The sequence below is a fragment of the Bos mutus genome, chromosome 15 (genome assembly GCF_027580195.1).
Source record: "Bos mutus isolate GX-2022 chromosome 15, NWIPB_WYAK_1.1, whole genome shotgun sequence".
NCBI classification, from domain to species: Eukaryota; Metazoa; Chordata; class Mammalia; order Artiodactyla; family Bovidae; genus Bos; species Bos mutus.
Window position 1 is genome coordinate 59,630,309 of NC_091631.1, and position 22,779 is coordinate 59,653,087.

General features: G+C 38.9%; 1 protein-coding gene across 5 annotated transcripts in view; it reads right to left on the bottom strand.

Annotated features, from left to right (window-relative positions):
- Nucleotides 1-261: 261 nt before the first annotated feature.
- Nucleotides 262-22,779, bottom strand: part of ZC3H12C (zinc finger CCCH-type containing 12C) — a 71,921-nt gene continuing 49,403 nt past the window's right edge. For all 5 annotated transcript variants that reach the window (XM_070384250.1, XM_070384252.1, XM_070384254.1 and 2 more), the window contains 4 exons: nucleotides 18,299-18,438; nucleotides 10,436-10,670; nucleotides 8,345-8,451; nucleotides 262-7,531 (listed from right to left, as the gene is read on the bottom strand). In XM_070384250.1, coding sequence (XP_070240351.1) covers nucleotides 6,132-7,531; nucleotides 8,345-8,451; nucleotides 10,436-10,670; nucleotides 18,299-18,438 — 1,882 coding nt within the window. In that variant the 3' untranslated portion in view covers nucleotides 262-6,131. The remainder of the gene's footprint in view (nucleotides 7,532-8,344; nucleotides 8,452-10,435; nucleotides 10,671-18,298; nucleotides 18,439-22,779) is intronic.

Below are 22,779 nucleotides of genomic sequence, written 5' to 3' on the forward strand. Positions count from 1 at the left end.
CAATGATGGGACATTATTAGAACCATAAGGTAGGACTAGTTGTCTTTGGCATTTAATTCTGATCGTCACAGGAATTAATCACAGCTCTAACACACACTGACACTGAATGTGTGCTGACGCTACAGAGGACGTGTCTGTCCTAGGTGCTGCAGGCAGGCGGGCGGGCCATGGGGCGAGGGGAGGATGCTTGTCATTAGAGGGCTTCCGTGCTGCTGCATGTCAGTTTCTTCAAGAAACAAAAACAGACCACCATAAGAAAACTGAGTTTTTTAATATATATATATTTTTTTCTCAGAGGCAGAATCACATAGCTGTTTTGATATGGATTTCCGGTAGGTCTAAAATACTGCTTTTTTGGAGCTGTAAAAATCCTATTACACAAACACACAGAACAGACATAGAATAAACAGAATCACATGAATTCATCAGATGGTTATTCTAAACATATTCTTCGCCTTGTTTTCTTATAAGTTTGAAGGATCAAATTGGAATTTCTACTCTCAGCAAACGACTCTGATTTGGGAGGATAAAACCTAGAAGGAAAAGATAAAGTCCGTAACTGGGTTCACTGGCAATGCCATGTCCGCATGTTTGTGGAAGTGTGCACGTTGACGGGTGTTCTGTATTAGATGAGATGTTTATAATTTCCCCCAAATGAAGAAAGTCTTCATATTTAAAACACATTCTTTATAAAAACAAACCATTGTTCTTCAATGTTATCTTCCCTTGAGGCACAAGTTGCTTCAAGAATGGGGTCAAAAGCTTTAAATGAACAATTTGTTATTCATCTGAAATATCTAGACAGAAAATTGGCAAATTCGGTATATGGTTTAAAAAATGAAATTTTACACTATCTATAAAACTGAACTGAAACACGCACAGAATTTCTTTTTTTACTGCCCAATTGTCAAGTGATCAAAACCTTAAACTGTTTTTCAATCTGAAAGACTAAGAGCTTTAGGGAAAAAGCCACTCCCAACATAACAAAGTGTTATTGTAACAGAAGCAAAAAGCAGGTTAACAGAGGGCATTAAGGAAAAAAAAAAAAAAAACCAAACATTTAAAACCGTAAACACCCGTTAAAACTAGAGTTATATTCCAATCTTAAAAGAAACTATAGCAACTTAAGTGGATGACAATATTCAAAACTACGGTTCCAACAGATGTGATTTTATGATGTTAACATCATTTACAAAGCGCTGTGAATGAACACGCTCAGTGGTGTACTCCAATGAATTTAAAACCATACATGATCCTGTTAAGAGTATTTCACTGAGGACAGTCCTAAGGTGTCTTAAATCTATACTAGAGGTTTGGATAGAGAAAGCAGGTATACATTTTGTTTCTTATAAAGAGATTCACAATACAACAAGTGCACTCACAATTATACTAGTCACAATTTTTAATTTTACAGAATAAAGTTTACAGCATGTAAACTTAAAATATATTGATCTTCTTTAAAACCATTTTTAAAGAAGGGCCAATCTGTCATTTTTTAGAAATCAAAAACCAGCAGAAAAATGTAACTGATAAATGCAGTCTTTAAAATATTTTATGGCTAATTATATGCTAATTTTCAAAATACAACAGAATTTTTGGTCCATGAGGCCCTTAAAAAACCAAAAGGTAGGTAAGGATTCCCATTTATCAGTATAAAGTTCATGAAAAAATTCCAATATTTATTAAAACATCTTTTTACAGAATTCTTTTTTTGGATGGTTAACAAGAAATTATCTCTACTAAATAATGGGTGTGACCAGGCAGAAAACATAAGTGAATTAAGATGCTTTTAATATGTGACTATCTGAGAAATCTTTTTAAGGTCATCAATAGTGGATTTTCTTTGAATGCCAACTGAAATATAAGTATGATTTCTTAATGTGTATCAGTATTTGCTGCTTAATATGCCTGTTTTTCTCCCTCTAGGGTAGGAATCAGCAAACTCTGGCCCCTGGGCCAAATCTGGCCTGCAGCCCCTTTCTGTGAGCATATAACTGACATACAGCCATGCCCATTCATGTATGTATTTTCTGCGGCTGCTTCTTTCACTTTAAGGGATGAGGGGAATGGTTTACAGAGACCATATGATCCTCAAAGCCTGGATTATTTACTATCCTATCCTTTACAGAAAAAGTTTGTCAACCCTTGCCCTGCAGGGTTTCCCAGACCAATATAAAATAATGCATTTACTTCTCTACTGTTATTGACACTCTGCTTTCTCGGTGTGTAACAAGGAAACTCAACATACTAGCTGAATTTCTGTGTTTAACATATTTGGAACACAACTGATCTCTCCAGCCATAATCTGTTTGATTTTAGGTCACTCAGAAATTCTCCAGGAGCTGGATGATAATAAAATGGATGAGCCACATCTAAAAGAATGGCCAGGAAACTGTACATCCTATTTATCTTGAATAAGGAAGCTGAGTAGCAAGAAGAATAATGAAAAGCAAATATCCCTTAGGGTAACTGCCATTAAGTCAGGGGAAAAACAGCTCGAGTTTTCAAAACACACACAGACATATCCAGAGCCATCCATCCTCCCATCTATTACAACAACTACAACATAAAGTATATTTATTTTATAAATATATTACTGTCTATATACATATAGATACATCCATAAAAGACATGTTAAATAATTATCTGTATAAGCAATACTACTTTAAGTTTTTTGTGTGTTTTAAAATTACACATTCTATTAAAATTATTAAAATAATTCTTTAAAAATATCAGGAATAAAGCCAGTAAAGAGTTGCTTTCCATTCAAGTGGTTCTAAATCTTATCATTGGTCATCCAGACTCCAGACTTGGTCGTCCACAACTCAAAGAAACGGTTCAATTAAGGAAAAGTTAGCCATCAAAAGAGTAACATTCTTACATTTTTAATACTTCTTAACAAATGTGTATGCGTGTATGTATATATATATATATATATATAAAACACTCTTTTTAGTTATATTACATATTCTCATAAATGAATTTTCATAAAAACACAAAGTTCAAGTTTCTACCAGTATCAAATATTTTATACTGGTGTACATTTCTTTCAAATGTTTAGGTCAGTGACACACTCTATCAGGATACAGGGATCATATAAAGGAGACTGAAAACTTAGGTATCGCATGCAAGAAAGGAGGAAATACTAAGGGCCAGAATTTGGCCAGTTGAGTACAATTCCCTCTGTAGTAAGACACAGAGACAACAAACCGGCTAGTTACTGTGTAAAGTCCAGTCAACTGTCAATTACTCAGGGCAGAATATTCCAGTCTGAATCCCTCCTCTTCTGTCAGCTGACCACCACTGGCAGTTTCATTACTTACTAATATACCTCTCTCCGGTTATTTGTTAGTGAGTCTGAAGATATGATTAAAGTGAAAGTTTTGGCTAAAATGAAGTTCTGAGATGAGCTCTGAATTTAATGATGGATCCTTTTACTTATTGCTTTAGATAATTAAGAAATTGCTGTATCTCAAGTCAGCCAAATTGCTGTATCTCATTCTTAAGCTCCAAAAGCAACATCAGTGCTTCCAAAAAATGGAGAGGAGTACAGATTGCCTCGACATAAGAAAACTGCTACTTCTTAACTTGCAGTCAATTACACTGAAGGATTTCAGTGTGGCTACTCAGAGCTAGTCACGTCAGGACAGGCAGGGGCAAGCTCCACTGTTTTGCCATAGTCTAAAATCCAGGAAGCAATGACAGATGGTTAGCTACAGACATTAGGAGGTCAAATTAAAGGGTGTGCTATACATTTCATCTAAGAGCTCATTTAAGAAAAGTAATAAAGTTTGGCAAAATCTTCAAACAATTCAAATGCTAAAACTTAAGAAAATGGAAGCAAAACCTACATGTACAATTTAAAAATGATTTCATACTTTAAAAAAAAAAAAGCAAGCTTAGAAGACTGAAATGAAAGGTACTCCACATTTGTAACCCTACTTTTGGCACTGGGTTAACGTCTACATTAAACTTGTTTACAGAGAGTGACCGAGAAAATCAGGAGAACGATTTCACAAGTGAGCAGGTCGCTCAGAGGGCGCTGCGGCAGGGGTGTGCGGCAGCGCCCATATCCTCTGCAGGCGCAGCGAGGGGCACCTCACCTCGCAGGCGGCAGCAGCGACTTGAACCCCACTTTCCTGAATTAGGTTTGCTGAACACGGTTCAGATTATTGGATATGTCAATATGCACAATGCCTTTTAGAAGCATTTACTGTAACCCAAATCCTACTTCATGTGACACACAGTGTCACACGAGTAGTGAAAATGTTGTACTAGTCAAAGGTGCTTGGACGTTATTTTCAGGCAGCATTTTACCTTTATTTTAAGTTCACGCTAGGTAAGTTTTAGGAGAAAGAAAATGCCAATAAATTCATTTAATATATTTTAATATATAAAACTATAAGACAGACACTTTTATTTACCTAAATTGTTACTTTTATTTTCTACCCTATTCTAGACTTCGATTTTACTTTAAAAATTTGTATTTAAATAAGGGATAAAATGTTGCCCAAAAGTCTAATCGGAGTTACACATTTGTGTTTTAACTAGATCTACAAATCAAAATAGTTCTTATAGTTAAAAAGATACAATTTGTATCAACAGTAAAAGGTACTTTCTGGTTTTTCAGGGCTTTACTTCAAACTGTAGCATGTAGAATAATCAGGATAACCATGGCATCTAGGCAGACTCCAGAAACAGCTCAGAATGAGTCTGTTAAACTAAGCAAAATTCAAAAACTGGAGGCAACAGTGAAGTCCTCATGTCAGTCACACAACTATCTGCCACGGATTGCAACATCTCTCTTCTAACCAACAACAGAAACGAATCCACACTCAGCAAAACCCATGACTTTGAAACCAGAAATATCCCTTACTAATACAAGAACAGACTTCAGTCTGTATCTAAAACTACACTATTTGTGGCAAGAATCTGGCCTTAATAATATGACAGGCCCCCCAAAAAAATTACCTTCAGGAAAATGGAAAATATACAGTATCTTACAAAAATTTTAAGTTACCATTTACAACTCCTCCATCACCATTTCTATAGTGCAGTATCAACAAATGTTGCATATCCTCAACACATAAAACCACCTCAGGCCAGCCTTGATAAATAGCAGGACAGCTAAAGAGTATATTAAATATAAAAGTTGCATTGAGAATAATTAGATTCATTAAAAACAGGCAAGTACTGCAAAAGGGTTATTTTATCCAGTATTGTTGTGCCCCCAAACAAAAAGACAAACAAACACATTAAAAAATACAAGTTAATGGAAGTCTAGGAATTCAATTCCATTTCTACTGTCTAGAAGCACATCATAGCTGGATAACAAAGCTCTATACTGTAACAGTTAACGGCTTTTGCCTTTTTTATATATAAAAAATGGAAACGAGTTTTTCCATTGATTGCATCTGCTTTCCTTTAAGTCAACCATATTAAATTAACTAATTACTTAACACAAAAAATCCAAACGAAAATAGAACAATGAAAAGTGCCATATTGTAAATCATTCTAATATATACTGTTACCCATTTCAACATAAACTTGTAACTTACATTTTGTTTAAAATATAAAGTCAGTGCTGTAGTATATCTTTGTTTCTATAAATAATGATTATAGCACAAAGAAGCCCACTTTCCCCAAATAAAAATAACTTAAAAAGCTGTAAAAGATCCCAATTAAGCTTGGCTTGAAAAAACAGTCTGCTAGGTCTAGTCCAATGTTCAACATTCTGAAGGTATTGTAATTGCTTGCAAGTGATAGACAAACACCAAGTTAATAAAACATGAAACAAAGATAAAAAGTGCTGCATATAAACCCCTGATGCACCAAAGATTAATATCAAAGATCACAGATACATCTAATAAACTGGAAAAATTTCCAGCCAAGGATATATAGCTTTAAAAAGGAAATGTTTAAAAAAAAAATGTTTGAATGTAAAGCAATCCGTGATACTTCCACTATGTGGGGCTATACATACAGATTCCATGATACAGTATTTCACAAAAATGGATACTATATAACCTCCTTGCTGAGAAGGAGATCACATGTGCTATTGTAGCAAACCTCCCTCAGCGTTTAAGCTGAACAAAAAAAAACTACTAAACACCACAAAGATGCATCATCTTTCAATAGCCCAGCTGTGATTTCTCCACTAGAATGGCTGCAGCCAGCTGCTGGGCGTCTGTCATGTGAGGGTTCCTCTTCATGACAAGTCTCACCAGGTCCGGCGGGAAGATGTTGCACAGGTTGACGAAGACCTTTTCTCGGCTGTCCTGGTACCTGGGGGGGTCCGGAGGCGGCGCGCCGCAGTATGGGACACGCCAGGTGGGCTCGGGCTGCTCGGGGAGGCTCTGGAAGGTGAACTGCTCGTAGCACGGCTGCGTGGGGTTATCGGGCAGGGAGTATGTCTGCCGATAGCCGTACGCGTCCAGCCCGTAGCTCTGCCGGTCCCAGCCGCCCAGCCCTTCCTGGCGGGCGTGGGGCTTCCGCGGCCTGGACGGAGAGCCGTCGTAGAGCCGCGAGTCGGAGATGCTGTCTATCCTTGTGGCCACCAGGGAGCGCCCGAGGTGCGGCGCCTTGGCGTGTGCCGAGCCGGGCGGGGACGGGTAGTCGCCGGGACAGCTGGACCGCGCGCCCACGGCCGGGTGCTGCAGGCGCACGGCTAGGTGCGGGAGCGGAGGCTTGTGATGGTACTTTGGTTCTTCGTGACTGTAACTCTGCACTCTGGTTAAGGGGTCGTGGAAACTCTGCAGGAAGGGCTGGGAGTTAAGGCGGCCGTGAGGGTGCATGTGCGGACACTTGAGGTTCTCTTCCAGCTGCGGGTCGGGGGAGCTGACGTAGGGGCGGTCGTTGTACCCCACGTACGAGTCACTGCTCCCGCAGCTCAGGCTCCCTTCACTGCTGCAGTCAGAGGCGACAGAGCTGATCCTGTAATCTGTGTCTAACGAGAAACGCCTTTCAGGGCTCCGTGGGCCTGAGATGCTCAGATTTGAATACGCATTCAACATGGAGTAATATCCAATGTCGACGGGCGAGTCACATTTTGGATACTGTTCATAAGGCATTGGCGTTCCATGATTTTTGGTTGCCATCATCATCGGAGGATATTGCCCCTGTGGTCTTTGATCCTGAGGTGGGAAGTGAACTCCAGATGGAAGGCCATTGCTTAAAGATGTAGTGCTTTGGGGTTTGGCGGTAGAAGTAGCCGGTATACTAACTAAGGAAGGTACAGACCTGGTTTCCAGTTTGTTTTTGGTGGGAAGCTTTTCCTCTAAGTCCTGGTAGACTTGAGTCCTTATGCTTGGGTCTGATTGCCTCTTTGGAGCACCTCGCTTGACATCAGAAGTGCTGTCGCCCTTAGTGTTGCAGGGGACGCTGTTGCTCTTCACCAGTCCTCCTTCATTCGCAGTTTTGACCGCTGTGTTTCTGGACATGGCACGCAGCTCATCAGCCACTGACCGCTGAGGCTGACTGCCCCTTTCCGGATGATAATATTTGCACTTGTGTCCATAGGTACACTTCTTTCCTATGAAGAGTAAAATCAATTAGGCAAAGGAGCATTCCGCCAGATCCTAAACACTCAGTGTGGCACTTTTAAGAAAGAAGCAAGCGCAGGAATGGGAGCTGTGCTCAAGGCCACTCTGCTCCCTGCTTCTGAGAAATGCCACCTTTCAGTCTTCCCATGTCAGTGCTATCAAGAGCAATAAGAAAGTCAGCTGACTGAGTAATAATTCCTTTCACGTCCTCAACTCCTACCCGCCTCTCCTCTTCCAGTACAACTCTGCAGTCAGGTAGGACATTTTGTTTTGCAGAGCAAAATGTGCTGCTGTGATGTGATAAAGCCACTCTAATCTGATATGCAGCTAGATGGAAGAACTCCAAGTTTTTATCTACCTGGAAACTAACTTCATGTAGAATTTATCTGAGTTTTTAGAACAGTGCTTTAATTCAGGGGAAATGAATATACACTGAACCCAACTAGGTAAAAACAATTATTATTTTTTTAATTTAATTACATTCAAAAGAACCGCATACTATATGCCATCCAAAAATTTTGTTTATTTTTAATAACAAATGTTTAATATTGTGCTTTAAAGTGAAAAAAACTGAAAGTGTAGTCGCTCAGTGTGTCCGACTCTTTGTGACCCCACAGACTGTAGCCCACTAGGCTCCTTTGTCCATGGCATTCTCCAGGCAAGAATACTGGAGTGGGTGGCCATTCCCTTCTCTGGGAGATCTTTCTGACGTGGGGATTGAACCCGGTCTCCTGCATTGCAGGCAGATTCTTTACCATTTGAGCTACTTAAAGGCATTTATTAGATACTATAAAGAAAGTTACCATATGGACAAGGCTGCTTTTTGTGTTCAGGAACAATAGGTTTCTTCCTTAGAAAATTATCCAGGCTTGGGCCATGTCTGCCAAGAGGGTCATCTGGAGGCATGAACCTGTCATGGACATAATACAAAATTATATCTAAAGTAGAAGGTTGACAATTTAGTTCTAAAGACAGAGTGTAAAGAATATTCACCCTAAGGTATTTATTTTGAGATTTTAATCCAAATATTTTGATTCAACATTTATAGGATAAAAAAAATCAGTACAAAAAGTTTTCTTAATGAAAACAAAATTAAAATGTTTCAAGCTGAACTTGCATTTAATTCAAACAAGTTTTGGGCCTAGTATGTTCTAATTAATTCTTCCTTTTCTCACGGGATTTTGTAAGGACTTAAGAAAACGATCACAATGGCATTTTACAACAGGCTTTAAGAACATTAATCTCGCGAAGCAATATGAGGCAGGTGGGAGCCAGGAGAAGCTGCTGAAGGACAGAAGGGAGAGGTGGGAGAGAGGATCAGGCAGACTGAAACGACCCAGACCCCTAGCATGTGTCAGATGCCCTGCACACATCGCTGCATCTCATCCCAGCAATAATCCCTTGAAGAATTAGTTCCATTTCACAGGTGATTACACTTTTCTAACTTAGGCTTAGATGAACTAAGTATTTTTATCTCAGTTCACATGGTATAACCAAGATTCAATTTGTCTAACTCCACATTCATTCTCTTCCCACTATAACAAGGTTACTTCTTAGCTGACATAGAAAAGATCTTAAGGAAATAAACTTATTATCTTAGATCGACTGTCCAATCTAAGCAAGAATTCATGGCATGAATACTGTCAAGAGGTGACTGAGGATTTCTATTACTAGTTATGTTACTGAACATGAAATAAACCACATGTTTACCTGTAAAATGTGAATAATGTGTCAACTCCTAAGGGGTTGTTAACATGCCTGAGTAATACCATTGAGCAACTATGATGTTTACTATTATACACATAATATGGTAATATTAAAAGATTAAAAATGGAAGACACTCAATCCTACAATCTTAATACAATTATTTTCCATTATGTGTTGCATTTTAGTTATTTTCCTCTATGTACACAGCACTTTACAAGCACAAATGCAATTTTATACTTTGCTTTTTAACAAATATTTCCCCATGTTTCTGAATAGCTGAATAATATTCCACTAGGAGATGTACCGCAATTAACTGATTTCTGTATTGTATCTTTAGTTGTCTTTGAATTTTTGCAATTATAAATATACAGAAGTGAACATTTTTGATCTTCCTTTTTCCCTCATTATATATTCCAAGAAATGAGACCATTGCTTTGAGAGGGTATTTTTAAGACTTCTGCTAAACTATACCCAAATTTATCAGTTTCATTATGTCTTTAATAGATAGCATAGTGAAGTGAAGTGAAGTTGCTCAGTCACGTCCGACTCTTTGCGACCCTATGGACTGCAGCCTACCAGGCTCTTCCATCCATGGGATTTTCCAGGCAAGAGTACTGGAGTGGGGTGCCATTTCCTTCTCCAGTGATAACAGCATAAGGCATATACAAAAATATGTTTTTTAATTTTGTGAATTAAATGGGTGAAAAATATACTTTGTAGATTTAATTTTCATTTTTGATTATCAACAGGTGAGCTTTTCCCACATATTGGTAAATACAGTTGACCTGACATCTTTGTGCATATCACATGTCCATTATCAATTTAATCATGAATAGTTTTACATTGCTACAATATTTTTTAAAAATCATATATTTAAATAAGCTCTCAATGCTCTAAAGTAGATTTTGAAAGGCAGTGTTCTGGTGGTCAGTGTGTTCCACATTTGCATCCTCTGAAGGTGGCCAGCCTCCACATGTCAGTCACTCAGGGCAGCCTGCATCTCACACAGGGCCTCCTGAGGCAGGACTCTGCCATTTTCTGACTCCCACTGAGGATGAGTGGGGACATCAATAGTTGCAAGAAACTGTCTTACGTCTGGTCAGTGGCAAAAAGACAAGCCTATAGCCTGCTGCCAGGGATACTTAGATTTGCAGGGAAGCAGTGTTACTGTAAGTGGTTTTACTTACTTGTCATTGACAAATGAGTACATTAATAATCGCTCATCTATGAACTTTTTCCATTCTGGTTTCTCATTTGCCAAATCCCTGTAGTTATCATTGGACACAATTATACCATCCGACTCAAAGGCCAGTTTCACGATGAACCTGTCATCATAGCATACCACTCGCCTCCCCTGCACTCGTCGCGAAGGCGTGAACACCAGGATTTTTTCCTTCTCTAATTTACGTAGGATTTCTTGATCTGCAAGAATAATCAGGGTAGGATTTTCAGTAATAAAAACATGCAAAACACATCTCACAACTTTCATACAAAGTCAGTTTTTATAACATGAACTGGATGCATGCACCCATTTAATTAGGGATTATGATTTATAGTTTGTAGATGGAGCAAATTTGTAGCTCCCAGTAACAGTTTTCCTTCAGGATTTTCAATTAAAAAAAGGTTTAAAAAAAGCCAAACAAAGCAAACCTAAAAAACATGAAAAGTTTAAATCTTAAAAAAAAAAAAGCATAAAACTGAAACATGACTGAACAAAGTCTGATTTTCATCACATAAAGCTTTTCTTTGACAGCTGGAGCCACCAGCTCTACACAGTGAACTAGCTTCTCACACGCCCCTAGCACGACACTGTCCTAACAAAGCAGTTGTGGTGGGTTTACGTCTGAGCAACAGATTCTTTCCCCCATGTTTATTTTGTGGTGCTGTTTTTCTAACTAGTGGATGTGATGATGGTGGCAGAGTTTGAGAAGTAAAGACGTCGAGCTAGCAAAGGGAAGGGTCTTCAAAAGTTTCAAAGAGCAAGGAGGCGGTGAAGTCACAAGTGCTGTTCTGGACAAGGCCATTCTGTGTTCTGTGTCCTTTCCTGTTGAGACAGGTACTAACAAAGACCAGCTGTCTTGTGGGGCTGGACTGAGCAAGAAATTAGAAGTGATTACGTGGGGAAAACAGCCATTGATTAAAAATGGACAGGTAGGGGAATGCTCATTTTCTCTTTGGTTGGCACACACTTTCAGCACTTTCTAACTCTACTGACTTGTTAGTGTTTTGGGTTTTTTTGTTTTTGTTTTTTTAAAGGTAGCAGAGCTCATATTTTGACTAATGATAAAACTGTCTCCTCACCATGCCTTCTTCATACTTTAGCTCTTTCAATCCCAGACTTCCCACCATTGTTAAGTTCTAGCACAAAGTGCTGGGTAGGAGCTGACAGACGTCATAATATTTTTTTAAAAAAGGCCCACTTCTCCTCAGTGCTTACTAACTGGAGTTACTGATTTCTGAAAAATTTCTCTTTTAAGTGGATAATCACTACATGCCTACTCTATGGTATGTGCTGTGCTGTCAATAATGTCCAAAATGAACATTCTCTCCTCAAGGAGGCCTCAGTTATTGGGCTGGGCAAGCATGTAGACTGGGCAAGCTGGGTTTGTAACTGCCACAACGGAAGTATGAGCAGAGTATAGGGGATGGAGAGGTGACATGGGTCAACTTGGCATGTAGATTTCATGATGTCAAAATGAGTTTTGTCATGAGACAAAATGACTTCAGGACCAGAACTTTGGTTTAGAAAAGTAGCAGAGAAGTAGAAGTATGAGTGTTCAGAGTTCAGAACTCATGGATAAATCTCAGGTTCTGCCACTCTATCTAGCAACTGTAGTCTTACTGAGCCTGCTTCTTTATGTTCTCAAATGCTGTTTATAGGCTGTGAGGAATCAATGAGTTATCAGGTGTGAAAGCACCTAGCACAGTGTTCAGAAAGCTCTCACTAAACACTGTGTCTTTCAACTAATCAGTTCAGTTCAGTTCAGTCACTCAGTAGTATCTGACTCTTTGCCACCCTATGGAATGCAGCACGCCAGGCCTCCCTGTCCATCACCAACTCTTGGAGCCTACTCAAACTCATGTCCATTGAGTCAGTGATGCTATCCTACCATCTCATCCTCTGTCGTCCCCTTCTCCTCCTGCCTTCAGTCTTTCCCAGCATCAGGGTCTTTTCCAGTGAGTCAGTTCTTTGCATCAGGTGACTAAAGTATTGGAGTTTCAGCTTCAACATCAGTCTTTCCAATGAACATTCAGGACTGATCTCCTTTAGGATGGATGGACTGGTTGGATCTCCTTGCAGTCCAAGGGACTCTCAAGAGTCTTCTTCAACACCACCGTTCAAAAGCTTCAATTCTTCAGCACTCAGCTTTCTTTATAGTCCAACTCTCACATCCACACATGACTACTGGAAAAACCAGAGCTTTGATTAGATGGACCTTTGTTAGTAAAATAATGTCTCTCTTTTTTAATATGCTATCTAGCTAGGTTGGTCATAACTTTCCTTCCAAGGAGTAAGCGTCTTTTAATTTCATGGCTGCAATCACCATCTGCGGTGATTTTGGGCACTGTTTCCACCATCTATTTGCCTGAAGTGATGGGACCAGATGCCATGATCTTAGTTTTCTGAATGTTGGGTTTTAAGCCAGGTTTTTCACTCTCCTGTTTCACTTTCATCAAGAGGCTCTTTAGTTCTTCTTCATTTTTGCCATAAGGGTGGTGTCATCTGAATATCTGAGGTTATTGATGTTTCTCCTGGCAATCTTGATTCCAGCTTGTGCTTCTTCTAGCCGAGCGTTTCTCATGATGTACTCTGCATGTAAATTAAATAAGCAGGGTGACAATATACAGCCTTGACATACTCCTTTTCCTATTTGGAACCAGTCTGTTGTTCCATGTCCTGTTCTAACTGTGGCTTCTTGACTTGCATATAGGTTTCTCAAGAGGCAGGTCAGGTGGTCTGGTATTCGCATTTGTTTCAGAATTTTCCACAGTTTATTGTGATCCACACAGTCAAAGGCTTTGGCAAAGTCAATAAAGCAGAAATAGATGTTTTTCTGGAACTCTCTTGCTTTTTCGATGATCCAGCAGATGTTGGCAATTTGATCTCTGTTTCCTCTGCTTTCTAAATATTCAGCTTGAACATCTGGAAGTTCACGGTTCACGTATTATTGAAGCCTGGCTTGGAGAATTTTAAGCATTACTAGCCTGCGAGATGAGTGCAATTGTGTGGTAGTTTGAGCATTCTTTGGCATTGCCTTTCTTTGGGATTGGAATGAAAATTGACCTTTTCCAGTCCTGTGGCCACTACTGAGTTTTCCAAATTTGCTGGCATATTGAGTGCAGCACTTTCACAGGATCATCTTTCAGGATTTGAAATAGCTCAACTGGAATGCCATCACCTCCACTAGCTTTGTTCATAGTTATGCTTCCCAAGCCCTACTTGACTTCACATTCCAGGATGTCTGGCTCTAGGTCAGTGATCATACCATTGTGATGATCTGGATTGTGAAGATCTTTCTTGTGCAGTTCTTCTGTGTATTCTTGCCACCTCTTCTTAATATCTTCTGCTTCTCTTAGGTTCCTACCATTTCTGTCCTTTATCGAGCCCATCTTTGCATGAAATGTCCCCTTGGTATCTCTAATTTTCTTGAAGAGATATCTAGTCTTTCCCATTCTATACTTTTCCTCTATTTCTTAGCACTGATCACTGAAGAAGGCTTTCTTATCTCTCCTTGCTATTCTTTGGAACTCTGCATTCAGGTGGGTGTATCTTTCCTTTTCTCCTTTGCTTTTTGCTTCTCTTCTTTTCACAACTATTTGTAAGCCCTCCTCAGACAGCCATTTTGCTTTTCTGCATTTCTTTTTCTCGGGGATGGTCTTGCTCCCTGTCTCCTATACAATGTCATGAATCTCCATCCATAGTTCATCAGGCACTCTTGTCTATCAGATCTAATCCTTAATAGATGCATGTAATTTTTGATCTCTTTTGAAAATGATAGAAAACCAAAACAAAATAAAAAGCCCAGTCTCAGCCACAGGATTTGCCATGTTATAGTTATTGTGTGTGCCCCCTACAAACATTTTGAGATGCCCCTTGACATCTCATTTATCAGTGTACCCATCATCAGGACTCAGATAAGAATACTCAATAAATGACTGTGAAAGGAATACAGAAGCTAGTTAAAGAAGTGTATTCTGAGGTCTTCCAGTTTATTCACTGTCCAGTTTATGCCCTGTTCATGCATAATCCATGGCCCTTTATCTGTGGGAGGGTTTACTCATGTACGATGTGCCTGGATCCTGGAAGTGACTGGAGGAGTAGGATGGTTGCCTAAAAGTCATCACCATCTTGCTTAATTTGAATTTCTTTACCAGCCAAAGAAGGTTAAAAGGACACTAATTAGGAAGATAATTAGTGATAATTAATTAGGATAAATAGTCCTTACTTAAATAAATATGAATTCAGTCTAGCTGGTAAGTTAATTGAATCTCTAGTTCCTAGCACAGTACTTGATAACAGTCTTGTGCTCATTTGTTTAATATCTGTTCAATCAGTGGAAGCCCAGCTAAAGAGCAAGCTTGAATCTGTATCTGAAAACTTTACAATATTTCTTGCTGTTGTTTCAGCCACTAAGTCCTGTCCGATTCTTTGTGACCACATGGACTGCAGCATGCCAGGCTTCCCTCTCCTTCACTTTCTCCCAGAGTTTGCTCAAAATCATGTCCATTGAGTCAGTGATGCCATTCAACTATCTCATCCTCTGTCCCCCTCTTCTCCCCCTCCCCTCAATCTTTCCCACCATCAGGGTCTTTTCCAATGAGTTGGCTCTTTGCAATAGGTGGCCAAAGTATTGGAGCTGCAGCATCAATCATTCCAATGCACATTCAGGGTTGATTTCCTTTAGGATTGACTAATTTGATCTCCTTGCTGTCTAAGGGACTCTCAGTCATCTTCTCTAGCACCACAATTTGAAAGCATCAGTTCCTCAGCACTCAGCCTTCTTTATGTTCCAACTCTCACACCTGTACATGACTACTGGAAAAACTATAGCTTTGACTACATGGACCTTTGTTGGCCAAGTGATGTCTCTGCTTTTTAATACGCTGTCCAGGTTTGTCATAGCTTTTCTTCTAAGGAGCAAGCATCTTTTAATGTCATGGCTGCAGTTACCACTGTAGTGATTTTGGAGCCCAAGAAAATAAAGTCTGTCACTGTTTCCACTTTTTCCCCATCTATTTGCCATGAAGTGATAGGACTGGATGCCATGATCTTCGTTTTCTGAATGCTGAGTTTTAAGCCAGGTTTTTCCACTCTTCTCTTTCACCTTCATCAAGAGGCTCTTCAGTTCCTCTTTGCTTTCTGTCATTAGAGTGGTATCATGTGCATATCTGAAGTTGTTGATATTTCCCCTGGAAATCTTTATTCCAGCTTGTGAGTCATTCAACCTGGCATAAATATTTCTTATCAAGTTTCTTTTTTTGGTATCGTGAAAAAAGACTGGACAATTCAACTTACTAGTTATTACCTTGTTGATGGTTTTAGTCAAGAGAATTATTACCTGGAGGAGAAAACACCTAAGAGCCTCTGACAATAGTGGTACACATTTCACAAAGTAAATTGCATACTGATGAGCTCCAGAGACCTGATGTGCTAGTATCTGAAAGATTAAACTCAGCCACATCTCACACTGAGTATTACCACTTTCCCTTCTTTTGGATCTCATATTCCTTTCACACTCAAGAAGCTTTCATTTATATGTTTAAATACTGCTTTTTCTTTTTCAGTTTATCTTCCCCCTGATTATTAATGCATTATAGTTTCCTGTCAAAAATTGGGAAAGAAAAAGTACTAAGAAGCAGGGAGAAAACAAGACTTCATAAGAAATGACCCAGAGGCAAATACTGTTAATATTTTGGCATATTTCCTTCTAATCATTTTCTATGTATTTTTTCCTTCTATATGTGTGTATTATGTATGTAAATATATGTCACACACCCATAAAATAACAAAACCTGCCTTAAAGTAAAAGAGCATTCCCTGAGATCATTAAAAATTCTGCCCAGATATTCTAATACTACATATTCTATCATATAGATATATATTTATTTACTAAGCCATTTTTATAATTAATGTATGGTTTATTTCCATTTTTTTTTTCTATTATAAGTAATATTGCACTGGATGTCTTTGTGGTCAAAAATTTTTCCCTGTACCTTTGTTTATTTTCTGGGGCATTATTCCTAGAAGGGGGACTAGTAGATTCAAGTATTAACGTTTTAAGACCAAACTTTTCCAGAAAGGTTGTAACATCTATGTTTCCATAGCAGTGTACAAGTAACTCCCTCCAGGCACTGAGTATTATCAAGTTTTTAATCTCTGCTAATTTGATGGGTTTAAAAAAAAAGTCACTTAAATTTGCTTTTCTTTATTTACTAATGAGGTTGAACAATTTTCCCCTCTTATTTGGCATTTGCATTCTTCCAAATATACTGTTTTTATCAATGTGCACTGTTTGCATCAATGTGTAAGAGTTCTTTTTATGTTATGGATGTGGATTCTTTGTTTATTTGTTGTATTTTTCTTGCTTATTTTCCAGAAAATTTTCTGAAATACAGAAGTTTGATCCAATTAAATCTATCTTTCCTGTCATAATTTCTTCTAAAACTTTTAAATTTAGAAAGGTCTTACCTAGCCATTCAAAGACTATTTATCATCTCTGATGGAGATTTTTGACAATTAATTCTTCAACCATCTGCAATTTATTGTTATATGGTGTAAGATAAAGATCTAAATATGCATATTTTTTCCAAAGAGTTATCCAGTGTCTTGGGACTGCTGACTGAATTATGCCCACCCTTCCCACTTTACAGTTTATATAGTGAAAGTGAAAGTGAACTTGCTCAGTCGTGTCCGACTCTTTGCGACCCCGTGAATTGTAGCCCGCCAGGCTCCTCTGTCCATGGGATTCTCCAGGCAAGAATACTGGAGTGGGTTGCCATTTCCTTCTCCAGAGGATCTTCCCAACCTAGGGATTGAACCCGGGTCTCCCACATGGCAGGCAGATGCGTTATCCTCTGAGCCACCAGGGAACTCACAGTTTATATACGCTAGGGTCCGATTCCATGACTATGGGCTCCATCATAACTTGTCTACGGGTTCTTATTCTAATTTAATAATTATAGAGAAAAATAAAGTCTTAAACTTCCCTTGGAGTACACGGTGGGTGGTCACTCCATTGGTTTTTTATTTGAAGAGCGTAGCTTCCTTCACACGGGTTCCTCAGTTTTGTTAATGTTAGGTGCAGAAAGGGGCAGGAAGGGTTGAATGCTATTTGAGAACCACTGACTGGAGCAAAATGTTGAGCAGCAATAATTAACAGTTACAGGGGACACCTCTGCCTGAAACTCATACATTTAAAAATTACAAGATAATGCAAAACATGGATATTTTATTGGGATTGAATCATTTCCTCTACTTGACACCAGACAGGATGACCCTAGGGTCTTTTTTGATCTGTAGTCACTGTTGTTATTTAGTCGCTAAGTTATGTCCGACTCTTTGTGACCCCATGGACTGCAGCATGCTGGATTTCCCTATCCTTCACTATCTCCTGGAGTTCAAGCTCATGTCCATTGAGTCGGTGATGCCATCCAACCATCTCATCCTCCGTTGTCCCCTTCTCTTCCTGCCTTCAATCTTTCCCAGCATCAGGGTCTTTTGATTATTGCCTAGTTTCATACAGCAGATGAGAAAACTGGAGCCCAGAAGGGTCAGTGTGCTGCTCAAAGTGCCATGAATTTGAATCTAGGCCTCCTGACTCCTAGCACGTCTCTAAAGGTCAGAATTTTTACAAAATTTGAAGTAAAAAGTTGCAAAGTAAAAAAAAAAAAATGGCTTAAGTAGCAAGAATTACTGTTTAGTTTACATAACCAGATAATTTTTAAACTAGAAAATAATGTCCCACCAAGGGACTGAGTAAACTGTGGCAGACGCACGGATTATTCAGTGAGACGCTGGCTCAGGTGTGCTCGGAAGCTCACGGGCTCACCTGTAATAAGCGCATCAGGCCGGGACTGCTCTTTCCTCCAAGCAGGAACAAAGACGGTGATGTCCTTGTGGCCTCTTTCCAAAAACCAATCCACTGCTAATTTTATTCCTCGGCAGGAAAAGACTTCTTTGTTTCCATGGCTGAAATATTATTTTAGAACACTTAAAACACAATGAAACCTAAATTTGACTTCATTAATTCAAATTTATAAACAGACATGATAACATAATTAAAATAGTTTAAAGAAATTCAAGTTTAAGATGGAGTTTTATGGCTCAGAGGACCAACGAAATAACTAAGGAATGGAAAAATGTAAGGAACAAAAAGAAAATTAGGATTATTGTGTGGAGAATAAAGAAAAGTGGGTCTTCAAATGAGAAGTTGTAAAGGTAAACTAGTTAGAGAAGGCTCTTTTTGATAGGAGAGGGAAAATTGGGCCTGAGCACAGTGAGAATAATTTCAGTCAAATGTAAAAAGAAATCACATAGAAAAAAATCTGTAAAAACAGTGGAAACAGAATACTTAATAAGAGTTTCTAAACACTTTTCCTTCTCAAGAGTTCTTATGCATATATTTGAATCCAATGATTAAGCAATGCACGAAATTTATTAGGTGACTAATGTAAAACACATTCACACATGCACTTAAATGAAAAAGTCAATGCTTAATCTCATACAAGAAACACTTTCTATGTCCTGCAGTGAAAAGACACCTGGTTTCTGTTTAACAATATTGTGTAGGACAAGGATTAATGACAAAAGGGCATTCAAAATTGGATTAGCAGTTTTAGTGTCTAAATGAAAATGCCCAACTAACAGTGTGGTCATTCAATAAATATTTATCTTAGCACTGCACTTTAACCTAATAATTCAAAATAACACTATTCTAATGTTTTAAAAGAGTCTCCTGCTTTCACTGACATAATTACATTCTTATTATAGTTTGAGCCCTGAAGGCTCCATTCTTATCTATGGGGCAGAAATTCTTTAATTCTTGGGCTAAGGAGGGCTGAATGGAATAAGGTAAGTAAATGCTCTGTTAACCTTTAACACAAATCAAACATTAGGTATATAAATATATTGTTCTGGTGGTTCTCTGGGAAGCAGTAAAACTGTCTAAATATGGTTAACCATATTTGAAGGACAAAACAGAAATAGAATAACTTGCTTTGTAGGTGTTGGAGGCTATAATGCAAAACCACAGGACTGTTTGTGTTCCATAGACCTGTCCTAATGGTTTGGGACAAGATTAGAGGTGAAATCAGATGCACTGAAAGTTCCAGAGGAAGGGTTAAAGGAAGGGGGAGTCTGAAGTACATTTGCTAGGTAAGAAGGGATACCTGATGGCTTCGACAATGCCCCAGCAAATGGTACAGAGTGATGTTAAATTTCCTAGAAAATACTGAAATTTAAGCAGTTTTCTGAAAACTATAAAAAAATGATGGCATTTTCTTGTGAAGATATACATACTAATTATTCCTCAAGACAAAACTCAACATGCTGAGAGCCAAGGATAAATACAGTCTGCATTAATGCTTTGAGATTTGAGTGTATTGTGCTTTACTAGTCACTGTGACATTTGGTATGCTGAGACTTGAGCGTTTCACTGCCTCTGGCTCTAAAGGGAGGACCGTAAGCATTTTGTGAAGGTGACTTCAGTTGGTAAAGGCAACCGTCACTCGCACTGTAGAAAGATTCTGTCTTGTAAGTAAAGAACTTTCATAAAATCTGTATAAATAGCAAACCACTTACAAACACAGGACACAGATTTTATAGATTCTAACCCAGGTATTATACCGTACGCAACACTTACCACAAAGCTTGTTCCCATTATCTGCTCCCTCCCCTGCACCCACGCCCTGCCTCCCATCCTGCAAACCCTTACAGGGGGAAGCAAGCAAGATGATGACTTCTGTTGCCACACTGTGAAAGGCAAAAGGAAGGACCAGCTGTTGCTGGACCCACATCTCCCTCTGATTTTGTTATTTGAGAACAAACAACTCCCTAACATTTGCTTAAGAAACTAGTTGCTGCTAAACACATCCTTAACTGCTATGTTATTCATACCATAAACCAACAGGAAACTGGCAAAACTCTATTAACATCAGAAAAAAATATACTTTAAGGCAAAACATTACTAGGAATAAAAAAGTTACTGCTACTGCTAAGTCACTTCAGTCGTGTCCGACTCTGTGCAACCCCAGAGATGGCAGCCCATCAGGCTCCCCCGTCCCTGGGATATCCAGGCAAGAACACTGGAGTGGGTAGGCAAGAACACTGGAGTGGGTTGCCATTTCCTTCTCCAATGCATTAAAGTGAAAAGTAAAAGGGAAGTCACTCAGTCGTGTCCGACTCTTAGCAACCCCATGGACTGCAGCCTACCAGGCTCCTCCATCCATGGGATTTTCCAGGCAAGAGTACTGGAGTGGGGTGCCATTGCCTTCTCCAGCTTGACCTACTAGACAAATGCAAAACCTTGCACAGAGTTAAAGAGAAAATCTTTTCAAGAACACACGAAGAGTTATAAAATTGGCTGTGCACTAGGCCACAGAATAGATTTCAACAGACATGAATCTATCATACAATGTTGACAATGTTATTAAAGATTAATATTGCTATATACCATAAACCAATTTAAAATTTTAATTTAAAAAATGACCCTATTTATAACAGTAACAAAAACTAAACAAATCTAAAGAAAATATTATCAGAGCTTTATAGAGAAAATGAACATTGAAAACCTGTATTAAAGAGCATAAGAGAAGACCTAAATGAAAGGAACAATATCCCATTTTCATGGATGGTAAGACTCAATGTATGAAGATAGTAATTCTCAAATTAATGTTAGTACACTGAAATCCCAATATCAAAGGGTTTTTTGTGAAACTTGAGAAGTTGATCCTGAAGTTCATTTGAAAAAACAAGAGGCCAAGGACAGTTAAGTAATCCTGAAGAACGAAAAAGGAGGAACTTCCCCCCTAGCTATCAGTACTTCTGCATAAAACTACAGAAATCCAATCAGTGTTATATTAGTTAAGATTAAAAAACAGAAAATAAACAACAGAAAAGTGAACCTAAGATCGATCTCTCTCGCACACATATATCAGTTCAGTTCAGTTCAGTCGCTCAGTTGTGTCCGACTCTTTGTGACCCCATGAATCGCAGCACGCCAGGCCTCCCTGTCCATCACTAACTCCCAGAGTTCATTCAAACTCATGTCCATCGAGTCGGTGATGCCATCCAGCCATCTCATTCTCTGCGGTCCCCTTCTCCTCCTGCCCCCAATCTCTACCAGCATGAGAGTCTTTTCCAATGAGTCAGCTCTTCACATCAGGTGGCCAAAGTATTGGACTTTCAGCTATACATGTGTATAAATGATAAAAGTGACATTACAGATAGATGAAGAAAAATATGGATCATTTACCAAATGGTACTAGGGCAGTCAATTATTTAGGTGGAAAAAATAAAATTGTACTTTTACCTCATACCACACATAAAAATAAATTGTATACAGATCAAAGATTTAAATATGAAAATACTGTAACACTTTTAGAAGAAATTACAGGACACATTCATATCAAGATAGAGAAATTCTTTTTACTACCAAGGAAAAGAATGATACATTTGAGTACATAAAACTTCTTTGTGAAAAAGATTCCATAAACAAAATAAAAATGCCATAGACTGAGAAGGTACTTGCAATACACAGGACTGATAAAAAGACTAGTACTTAGAATACATAAAGTATTCCTGTACATTGAGAAGGGTAATCCTCCCCTTTTATTTTTTTTTAAGGCAATAGATATAAACAGTGAATTTACAAGAGAGGAAACCCATATGACCAACAAACAAATGAAAAAAGCTCAACGGTGAAGAAATGCAAATTAAAGCCAAAGTGAGACACCACTTCACACCCATCATATGGGAAGAAATAAAGTCTGCAAACACCAGATGTTGCCACGGATGTGTGACAGAAGTAACTCATACATTACAGGTGGGAGTATAAATTGGTATGACTATTCAGGAGGGCAATTTGGGAATACTTTATTATCAAGTTGAAAGCCGTGTTTTCTCTCAACATAGTAATTCCACATCCAGTGGTGCCTTGAAATCGGATTGAAAGTACTCAGCAGTTGGCCAGCCTGAGATCTCCCATGGGGGCAGGCTACCGTCTTCTTTCTCTTTTATGGCTAGGGTGGGGAAAGGGACAGGCACCTGGGGACGTGTAGGGTTGGTCCCTGGGTGTCCAATACTTCCCCAGCCAGTCCTTTCCTGAACAGGCCAAAGAAATGAATGCTAACTAGGAAACCCCTGGAATGGCTGCTGTTGTCTTGGAAGTCCCTGCCAGCTGCCAAGGCCCAGAATCATTCCTAGTAACAGGAAAGTGAGCAGCTACTGGGTGACTCCAAACTGCAGATGGGACTTCCACAGACCGGGAGAGGCTGGGGGAGACTGAACTGGACCTACCCTCATGAGGTGTGT